This window comes from Poecilia latipinna, unplaced genomic scaffold (assembly GCF_001443285.1).
Source record: "Poecilia latipinna isolate Pla-1442-1.1 unplaced genomic scaffold, P_latipinna-1.0 Scaffold1941, whole genome shotgun sequence".
In the NCBI taxonomy this organism is placed as follows: domain Eukaryota; kingdom Metazoa; phylum Chordata; class Actinopteri; order Cyprinodontiformes; family Poeciliidae; genus Poecilia; species Poecilia latipinna.
In genome coordinates this window covers 114,605-125,853 of record NW_015114557.1, presented here as the reverse complement: position 1 = coordinate 125,853, position 11,249 = coordinate 114,605, and the positions used below count along the sequence as shown (strand labels likewise).

At 38.3% G+C, this 11,249-nt stretch overlaps 1 protein-coding gene across 1 annotated transcript in view; it reads right to left on the bottom strand.

Annotated features, from left to right (window-relative positions):
- The window catches only part of LOC106935280 (protein jagged-1-like), a 70,261-nt gene extending 59,811 nt beyond the window's left edge, over nt 1-10,450 (bottom strand). Inside the window, exons 1-2 of the mRNA XM_015015676.1 lie at nt 10,155-10,450; nt 8,321-8,632 (exon numbers count right to left, since the gene is read on the bottom strand). Of these exons, the coding sequence (XP_014871162.1) occupies nt 8,321-8,632; nt 10,155-10,223 (381 nt within the window). The 5' untranslated portion in view covers nt 10,224-10,450. The remainder of the gene's footprint in view (nt 1-8,320; nt 8,633-10,154) is intronic.
- Nucleotides 10,451-11,249: the final 799 nt, after the last annotated feature.

Here is an 11,249-nt window from a genome sequence, read left to right as displayed (position 1 = left end):
TTTGATTAAGAACCAGATTTGTTCTTTGTAATTTCTGTCCAGTAAAACTATTAATCTATAATCAAAAGACAGGTCTATATAAAGATATAATCCATGTTTCTGTCTCATATTTGTATGGCATTAAAAGGAACTTTTGTTTTTCCACTGAAAGCTCTGGTTTGCACAATAAATGCCATGTGGGTGAAATTTTATGGATGATACTCTGATGTCACATTCTCCTGAAGGCAGCACAGCCTTCAGAATATTTAACAACTAGAAAATGGCAAAGAACAAGAATAATTTTTCCACTCTGATTGGCTGCTGTTAGGCCTACCGATTTTAACTTGAATGTTCATTAAATTTTTTGTAGACACCTGTGAAAATAATTTCTACTCCCATGGCTTTTTTGTTCTCTGGGAAATTATGTTGATGATAAATACAGAAACAAGCATAAAAATTCTAAACATCTACAATAGTGATAGTAATTGTGATGATCTGCATTTTTGTGTATTTCTTTCTTGGTTTTTCCTGTGTCCTTGTTCTTTGCGAGTCTCTGTGATGTCCTGTCTTCCCTGTTGATTGATCCCAGCTGTGTCTAGTTTTCCTGATTACCCTCCCTGTGTATTTAAACCCACCTGTTGTCTTTGTCTCTTGTCGGGTCCTCGTCTACTGTCACACGTCTTACGTTCGCTGCTCTCCAGTAGAACTGTAAAGTCCTGGTTAGTGTTTGCTCTCGTTTTCAGTCCTCTGTGTATCAGATAGCTACTGGTAATTAGCTGTGTGCTAAACTTTCTGCCGTGCCGCCTGTGTTGGACTGTGTTTGAGCTTTCATCATTAAATTCATCATCTTCATCGCAACCTGGGTCTCTGTGTTCATCCTCACCACCTCTCATTCATCTCATCATGACAGAAATATTAATAACAAAATAGTCAGTGCAAAGTAGCCTACAAATTATTTGGTGGGGGCGGTGAGGGACCTGGATAAAGGCTAGGGGGATGCTGGCCCAAAAAAGGTTGAGAAACACTGAGTTAAAATAAGTTCATACTCTGTTAGAAATGTGTTTGTGTCATTGACAAACAACTCTGTTGTAAATACTAAAATGTTAAATTCAGGGTGGAATATTGCAGACATTTTAGGTCACAGCTGCACATTTCCTTAGACAGTATGATATTCTGTAATTCTGACCTGTGCTCAGAATTCTTCCACATGAAGAGCAATTATTTCAACAGTGGCCTACTGTTAAGGTGGAGGCATTCATTCAGTGATGCAAGGTCACTGTTGTTACCAAAGCTTAGGAAATAAGTTGCTGATGTAGGGCTACATTCAGACAATAACTGGTTCAATGCTGTACATATCTATTTGAAAGGAAACTGGTTTCTCAGGAGGAATGCTAGCTGATTTTTTTTTTTTTTATATTATGGTGCCAATGTCAAATGATCTAAAGAATATAAAGATATAACAATTTCACTGTCTAGTACCAACCTCAGTATTAGTCATTTTCTCTACATTTCAATCAAAAGAAACAAAAATGTAAAGTTTTGTATTACTGTATCTGAATTTAATGAAGTGTGTTAACACTTTCAATGGAAAGTATTAACATAAATTAATTCTTTAATACTTCCTGATAGTATTTCAGATGAAATTAATTTTATAACAATAGTAATAGTTTGCTATATGGTGGCAGACGCAGTAATCCTCTTAACTACGATTGTTAAAGGGAAATCAAAATTACCCAAAAGTGGATTAATGTTACAGCAGGCTAACTTTTTTTCCAAAACTGGAGGTCAGAAATGAAAAATAAACTCTGATCAATGCATCGCTAACTGAATAATGTCTATTTCAGACAATAACAAATGACTGGAGCAAAGGTACCAGATCACAAAAGAAAACGCAACAGGAACACTGACTGGACCTCCACTAACCAATGTTTCCCAGATCCCAAACAAGAGCAAAAAGATGAAAAATACTATTTTCTTATGAGCATGACAGATGGATTTATCTATAATCAACCTATTCCTCAACACTAGCCTCCAAAAATACTAGGCTTGTTGTAAGTTCATACATTATGGTTTCAGAAATGTGAGGATTACATAAGTTTCTTTGTGATGTGGAGGTTGAGTAACACAGAGATTTTAGTTCTCCTTTAGTTGAGAAACCCTGCTGAACCTTCACCCAATACATTTTGTTTTCAAGACATTTGTGGCACTAGTGGTCTTTATTTTCATTAATCAGACAGGAAATGGGCAAAGAGAGAAGATATGCAGTAAAGGTCTGAAGGTGAGTGACTACGTAGAGCAGTGGTCCCCAACCTTTTTATTACACCAGACCAAATGTTTTACAGTGTATAAAAAGTGGTGAGGTTAGCACTTCTCATCCGATGTAAACAGTTCAGACGTTACTGAGCTCTCTTCACCAGACCAGAGGTTTTCATGCTTTGAAAACATGGTTTTCCTAGTTTTCAAAGGTTTTCATAGTTTTCATGCTTTGAAGTATGAAGTATCGAGGTTCAGGGAAAAGCGGCTCAGTCGTTTTCGGTCTATTGAAAATGGCATTATACACTCTGTGCTTGCAGGGTTTGGCCAAGGTAAAAATTAATCATGTACATCGATCCAAAGCCCCAACAAGTAAGCTTTAAAAAGGTTTTAAGATGTACGCCTTGTTATACATTCGCGGATACAAAGGTGAGTTTTTCTTTCTTTAAACTTTGTAGCTAACATTAACTTTAGCTTATGCTAGTAGGCAATATTCTCTGACATTTTTCTTGTAAAAATCTGCTATTTAAGTATCTAAACATTTAATCCATTCTAGCGGACAATGTTTTTACCTTATTTTGTACTTATTTTAATGTATATTATGTGTGTTTATTGTTGTTAGCGTCAAACAGAGGCCAAGTAACGGGGAAGGTTACAGTTCGGGCTTTTTGCTTCCGAAGCATGAGTAAGCACAACAAGCCCCGTAGCTTAAAAGTAGGACCGCACTGGTGTCAGAGTTCAAGTTCAGTTGACTGTTCAGGTTCAAAGTTGTTGATTTTAGAAAAATATGGACGTGTTCTTTAAGGTCTCTGTGTTATTTCATTTTATTACTTTTGCATGTTTCTTGTGAAGAGCTCAAGTAGGATGGTGTTTACAACAGTGCGTACAGGTGGATCAGTTGTTCCGCTCTCTGGCTGTGGTCTGCCCTCTCATTCCCATACACTCGCTCTTTCGGGCTGAATATAGAAGTGATTCCATGGAAATAACTCAGGGACAGCTCCTTTATTTACCATCCTTCTCCCCCCGGTAGTTGTAGGCTGAAGAAGCTGATCCGGAGTGAAGTGAAGGCTGCAAACTTTGCTGTGCAGCGTTAGCTTTAACTGGTAGCAACAAATATTTATAAGCCACCGTCTTTGCTTGGCAATCCATGAAAACTTAAAATATATCAGGAATACAACAATGTGCATAGTATTGCTTTATTTGCATTGAACTACAACTTTGTCTTTTCTAGCTGTCATGGTAACTCAAAGCGGAAACAAGAAAGTCGCATTTTGCTCATGCGGATGTGACATCAGCTCTGTATGTGCAAAGAACCCATTGCTGATAAATTATAAACTTTATTTTTACTCTATTTACTATTTTCAGTCAGAAAATATGAATGCCTTCATGATTTAATTTGTGAAACTGAATAGTGGTGGTTGCTCAGAGGACATAGATGAGATGTTTATAATTGTTTTGGATTACTGTGTATATTGGGAAGAGAAAATCATATGGCAAAGACAACACACCACATAGACAGATTTCACTCATGAAATTTCAGATTGAAATCTTACAAAACCTCTCGATCTTTACTCTGATCCTCATTCATCAGAATAAAGAAACCTGATCAATGAGGAAGAAGCAAAGATGATAGTTTGTTTCATCTATTTTTAACAGAGGAAACATTTTACAAAAAGTTGTCTGATGTCCACCAGACTTTCTGGGTCAAGGCAGTTGTTTGGTCTTCCATGTCTGCTTTATTTCACCTGAGCACAGCTCTTATTGGCTGTGCTCACATTTGTCCTCAAGAAACACCAGTGATATCAGGTCAAGATGATCCAACATGTTGAAAACCTCCAATTTCAGATCAGACTCAGATTTATTATTTTAATACATATAAAAAGACATAAAAGCTATCAAAAGTTAAAAAGTAAAAACTTTTAGCATTAGGTCTAATTCCAGTTTAATACAGCCAGATCTAGTGCTGCTCAGCATTTCGGAGCTGTCCAACAACTAACAAGGCTGAAAATTGAATGTAAAGCTGCAAATTCACAGATAGTCCATTTTTGACTTCTTTCGCTGAGATAAAGCGTTTTTGGCTTCTGGCTTGCTGATCATTTGGAACATGAAAAATCATTTTGGTACCAAGAAAAAGACATAAATCAGTCCAGTGACACTGGACAATCCAGAGCAGTCCAGACCACCTTCTAATCAGACTAGCTCACTCTTTACACACCACATAGAGTTGGAATATCTCCCAAGATTGTTTTTAGAGACATGGTGATAATAGAAGCATCCTTAAAATCGATGGAATGGGAAAATGAGGTCAAAATCAGCATAATTATCTTGCCATGTGAGCCAGCCATTTCAAATCATGCACCTTTAAGCTGAAATAAAATGCTATCATCCTTTATAACCCAAAGAGTTCACTACCAAAACAGCATCATCTCCAAAATTCAGAAAGGAAATGAAAGTGTTGCTGTTTTTTTTTTTGTCAACATATAGTTTTTGATTAAAATGTGATTAATTAATTACACATCCTGAAATTTAGTCAATTAAAAGTTCTATTCGAGTTCCACCACTTGCATTTATATATTTTACGAAGAAAAGTATTATTATTTTTAGTATTAATACTACAGCTTGTCCCTTGTTTTCTCTAATTATCTTCCCTGTGTAAAACTCAATCTGTTTAGTGCTAAGAACTCCATTAAAAGAGGTTGCTGGCATTTGCACACAGCACTCTTCACCCTCCACAGTTTAAAGAGGCAACCCCATGCATGTGGAGTGAGACAATGACCCAATAACAGACGCAGCCTGAACCTGAGAGACTGCGAGGTAAAGGCATCCCCAGACAACATTCTCCAGGGATCTTCACTTGTTTGAGTAGTTAGTGTTATTGATATTCAGCTCCTGTGTCACATACAACTTAGTGGTAATCCTATCTGCCTGCAGGGCCCCAACTTACTACTTCCATCTTTTACTCTGCTGACAGCTGACCGTGAGGAGTGATGAATGGAGGAGTCATGTCGCCATCCCAGCACACAACCCTCATATATATGTGTGTGTGTGTGTATATATATATATATATATATATATATATATATATTATATTTAAAATCATAAAAGTACTTTGTCAACAAAGTGTATTTAATAAAGGATGTGCATATACACGTTACTTTTGTATAGACCTGTTGCTTATTTAATAATGACACATTTAGAACTTAATCATTGCAGGACTCTGATAAAGGTATTTTTTCTCCGATAATATTACCTGTTTTTTTTTTTTTACTCGCATGTAAATGTTTCAGATCATCAAAGAAATGTTAATATCACACAAGCGTAACCCAAGTTAAAATAAAAAGCAGTTAACGAATGACTATTTCATCTATATAAAATAGTCTTTTTTTTCCCTATATGAAGGGGGAAAAAAACATCCAAAACGACCTGAATAATCTCCCTACGTGTGAAATAATACATCAACTGTAACTAACCCAGTATTTCTCAATTCCGGTCCTCAGGCCCCCCTGCACCTGCAAGTTTTAGGTGTTCCCTTCTGTCACACACCTGTATTGAATCTGTGGGTGATTAACAGGCTTCTGCAGTACTTGGTTGCTGCAGAAGAGGTCATGCAATCATTTGAATCAGCTGTTCTGGAATAGAGGCACATCTAAAACATGCAGAGCAGGGGGGCATGAGGACTGGAATTGAGAAGCAGCAAACTAACCACATGTCAAAGGCAACTGAGTTTAGTTTCATCAGCCACACCCAGCCCTGATTACTGCCTAGCCTATAGAATCAAGAAATCAATTAAACAGGACCTGTCTGACAACCTGAAGTTTACCTAATCTATGTAAATTGAAGAACAGGTGAGAAACAAAGTTACTGACATTTGTGAGTCTCAAGACTCCTAAAGTCATTGAAATGTTTTTTGTTAACTCTTTCCAAACTGACAGCGAGGATCATTATCCTTAAAAGAATAAAACATGGAACAATGGCCAAGAGTGGCCAGCCTACAGAGAAGAATGAAGAACAACATCTACAGCTTTGCAGGCCATGCTGCTGCAGTGAAGATCAACGTTCATGATTCAATAACAAAAACCAGAGACACACAAAAAGAGAACCACAGCTGACCCAAAAGCACACAAAGGTTTATTTTACATTTGCATTAAAGATTTTGGGGAAAATATTCTGTGGACTGATGAAACTAAAGTGGTACATCCTGGAATATGTGTACCCTGTTACTTCTGGTGAAAAACTAACAGCGCTAAAGAAAAAGAATATCCTACCCAAAGTAAAACATGGTGATGATGTTACGGTCTGCAGCTACTGTCCTGCTTCAGGAACTGAACAACTTGAGCTAACTGATTAATTCTGTGAGGATTTGGATTTTATGTGTCTTAAAATTTTCAGTTAATTGAGTCTCTGTGTTGCCCCGGTTACCCCTTGTTTGTCTCCAACTGTCCCTTGTTTTCCCTAATTACCTTCCCTGTGTACTACTTGTGTCTCTTGTTCCCTGTCGGATCCTTGTTTAAGCTGTCATGTCGTGTGTCTAATGTCCTATATTCCCAGTGCTACCAGTGTCTACGTTTTCCTTGCCTCATCTGTACTGCCTGGATTTCTGTTCACCTTTCGTTTATCATTAAAACAATCATTTTTCATCTCAACCTGGATCCAGCCATGTCCACCCTCACCACAAAACCTACAACTCATGACAAATTTTGCTCTCTAGCTCTATGTCCATAAGCAGGACGTTTGACTTAATTTGAATCAAAACAACAAGAATAGTGGGTCAGGTTGGTTTGGATAGATGTCTAATGTAGTAAAAGTAATCAGCATATAAAAAACTGCTTTTTGAACTTATTCTACTTATCTTCACCTAAAACTGCATTAGTTTGATGTAGTTTGATTTGCACTACAAAACATCCTTTGTGATTGTGATGTTGGCACTATATTCTTTTCACAACATAGAATACATTGAAAGTCCTGGCTGAATATTGTATTACGTCTATAAAGGATGCTAAAAACTGTTCAGTCAGATAGCTTAGAGAATCAGTCATTAGAAGCTTTAACAGTTTGTTTTGCAGCTGATTTACTGATTAACCGACTGAACCCTTCAGAACATAAAAACATTCCCTGATTACTGGGTTCATTCCTAATCTCATCCTCTGTTTTCCCTCCCATGTTGTTGGGCTCACAATGACTCAAAGTCATCAGCTATTATGGGAATCAAATGAATGACGTATCTTCCATGAAACCTCCCCTGATTAAGATCTCTTCGTGTGACAACAGTTTCTTGCAGCTCTGATTGCCAGTGCTGATCCAGTTTCCCACGCTGCCTCTCCAAGTAAGGAGCTGGAGCAGGTTTTGTTTGGCTTGCTGCTCTGTTTGGATGAGATAATAGGTTACCTGCCACTTTTTAATCAGAACCACTTTGGAAAAAAAACATTAGTTTTCCCTCAACACAGGAACCGTCCCACTCCTCTGTCATCAGCAGCTGAAGCTATGCACTGAACTGCTGAACCAAGACACAACTGTGAGCATCAAAGTCCTGTCTTCATAGGAAAGACATGGAGCTTTGCCTCCAAAGCCCCCACAGAGGAATGTTATATGTCCAGACAGATAACTGATGATACACACAGAGGTGGCTCTTGCATCAGAGATGCCCTAGGTGAGCCCCCTAAAAAAAGCAAACACACACACCCAGTACTCTGGGAAAACCCATTCTATCATGATACTTGACAGAAACATTAAAGGAGGAGCTGTCTACTCTTTGTCCATCTCTGTGAATGCTCAGACAGATAGATGGAAGTCAAATAGTCAGCAATATTTTTCATTCATAGTGCATAAGGCCAGATGGCACACATTCCCCATTGACTGAAGATGCCACTCAGCAGCAGAAACCTTCCTGACTAACTGACAGATGTCTGACAACATGAAATAGACTAAAGGATCTCCAAAACCACCACTAGAGGTTTTGGTAGCTGAAGTGGTAAAGTCAAAAACACTAGTGATTAACATGTTCCAGGAAAACGTTTTTATGAAATTCTGAAGAAAATGAACTGAAATAATAACTTATGCTGTTTAATAATCTATGACATGATCAACTTACCGGCCATGAGAACTGGAAGGGAATGACAATCTTCCCAGTGTCGTGACTGCCTTTCTGGCTTCCTCTGAACTGGAAAGTATTCCCACCAATCACCTTGGTGATTTCTAACCCATAGGTGCATGGTCCACCAATCTTCACCTCCTGCTGGTATTCCTTTAAGCACACCCTGAAGTAAGTATCACACTCGTCCAGGCCGCAGTTCCCATCTGCCTGGCGGCCCTCCGAGTCGCAGCAGTCGCCGTTTAGGAGCTGGCCTCTGGGGTTTTCCACCGAGATGAGTTGCAGCTCGAAGTAACCCGAAGACTGACACACCTGAAGGGCAGACAGGAAGGTGAAGAAGGCTAAAGCTGCTTGTCTCTACTGCATGCTTTCAATGTGTTGTATGAACAGACAGAAGTAATTTTCTCATGTGGTGTTCAGCCAGCCAAAGCCAGAAATCTTGTTAGTAGTGTAAAATTTTCACATATTCAAAATAATCTAAGTATATTTTTGTTACAGTGTTCAGCGGCATTTTATGAATTTGACCCATCAAAGTTTCTCTGACTGATGATCAGAAATTCAAATCCTGAAAAATCAAAACATTTTCTCTTTTCAAATCCAACAATTTTATATCTTAATATACACTTTTGTAATTATTTACTTGAGTTTAATAAAAAAAAATCTGACAAATAGACTTACAGATAAACTTGTATCTATAAAAGGATATCATTTGTTTGTTTTTTTCACAAAAAGGTTGCTTGCACATTTTAAAAGCTAGAATTGTTTTCATTAAATAGTAAAATTGTCCTGTGAAGTTGTGATTGTTGTGAAGCACTTTGTTCCATTGAGGTTGTTGTAAATGTGCTATTTAAATAAACTTTGACTTGACTTATAATAATTAAAATTGCAAAAAAAAATTAAATAAAATATGATGGTCAGATTCCTAATTTGTTATGTGAATTTTGAATTATCTGAACAGCATATTTCTTTGTTTCATTCATCAGGAAAACAAAGCCTTTAAGAGTACAGAATGTTTATCAACTCTATCTGAACTGGCTTGCTGAATAACAAAGAGCGGCAGACGACTGGCTGCTAAAAATCGATCCCAAACGTTTCCACCTTCCAAACCCACAAACACTGTTGGAGGAGACATGAGGCTCCAACTGCTGTTTGAGTTCTTAACAATTACTAGTAAGTAAAATAGGGATACGAGTTCTCGAAAGGAGCACATTCTTAGTGAGTCGTGACCCCCAGTGAAGCCAAACCTCAAATTTGGTTTGAGGGCACCAAACTAACCAAGTTTCTCTGAAGTTGATTTCTGTAGCCCTGTGTTGGGGAAAAAGGTGCAATTTCCTAGTTCATGTCTTCTTAATTTCCAACCTGCATGATTTCTGCAGATACTGTACGGTCTGCCAGAGCTCCAGCTCAGCACAGTTTTTGGAGATGCAGTTCAGGTTGCACCTGTTCAACTGACCTTTAGTCTGAAGATGTTTTTTTCTCTTCCCCCCAAAAAGAAAACTAAAATTGACTAATCAGAGATCAGACCTGTTATTTATGTATTTTTACCACTTGCTTGTACAGCAAACTGGAGATTGCCTCACTAATGACAGACATTTCAGACATGGATCATTACTTAACTAATTCAAAGTGACATGATTAAAAATAATATGCAGGTCATGCTGCTGGGAAATATTTGCATTCACTGAAGGGAGTACATTTAGAAAAAAATTGATCTGAGTTCAGCTCCAAATAAATGATGGAGTTACAAAAGATGGGAAGCAATAAAACAAGGAAAAAGCTGAATCAAAAGCAAAGCTATCATTTTGCTTGGAGAGCAACCTGATCAAGTTCTCACCTTCGTGCACACAGTCAGCAGGAAGCACAGTATGAAGAAGCGATGCGCTTTCCCAGGGTTATCCCACATGTCTCCGTCCGCTCAGAGTTAAGGATCATCAGGGAAAAGAAGCAGATATGTGCGCCTCAGAGGGTCAGAATAATGCTGGAGATGGACGGAAAGCAGTATCCAGATAGTCGAGGACGTGCAGGGCTGCAGGAGGAGAAGCGCACCTCTGCCGCTGCTGTCTGAACCGCGTACAGTCCGCCTCCCACCGCCGCTCTGCTCCGGGATCTGAGCAGTGAGACAGCGCAGCAGCAGCGCGTCTCTGCTGTCCAAAGCAGGAGCAGGAAGGCTGCTGCGACCGGCAGCTCAGCGGGCCAATCATAATCCAGCGAGGTGAACCGTTTCTAACTGAGAGCCAATTAGAAGGTGAAACTCCGAAAGGGACTGCTGATGGATTTACTGTTGAGGTTCGTCTCTGATGCGTTGCTACAAGTATTTTAACGACCGTAAGCATGGAGTCGAGTTTCAATTATTTACCATATTAGACTTTTAGATTTTTTCCCCCTTAAAACCTGAATGTAAGGATGCTCCTGATACAATATCTGCTTCCATTCTTATATTCTTATAAGAAGCTTACTAAAGGTTTATCCTCTAAACGAGGGCCATAAATGATCAATGAACACATTCAGTTCAGTGTCGTTCGGTTTTCCTGCGTCCTTTTCAGTCCGCAGGGACAGAGTGGGGCCGAAAGCGCCCTCTACTGACAACTAACTGGCAAAGTCTTGGATATGAGACCGATGTGAATGGATTCACTAACATACACAGAAAAACAAAACTCATTAGAATCTCATCAAAGTAGTTAAGAAAACTTAAATCAAATAATTACATTAAAACCAAATGTAAAAATGCACGTTTAACACAATGTACTACATTCCTCCTTTAAGATAATTTGACTTAAAATAAACCATTACTAGAACTACAACTTTTTACAAATCAGTGCAATATGAATAAACTGAAAAAGAAAGAACAGAAAGAGGCTGATGGTGTTTACCTGTAATCTCTGCTCTATTATTACCAGCTCTTTCTTACAATCAGATGAAATGTTAAACA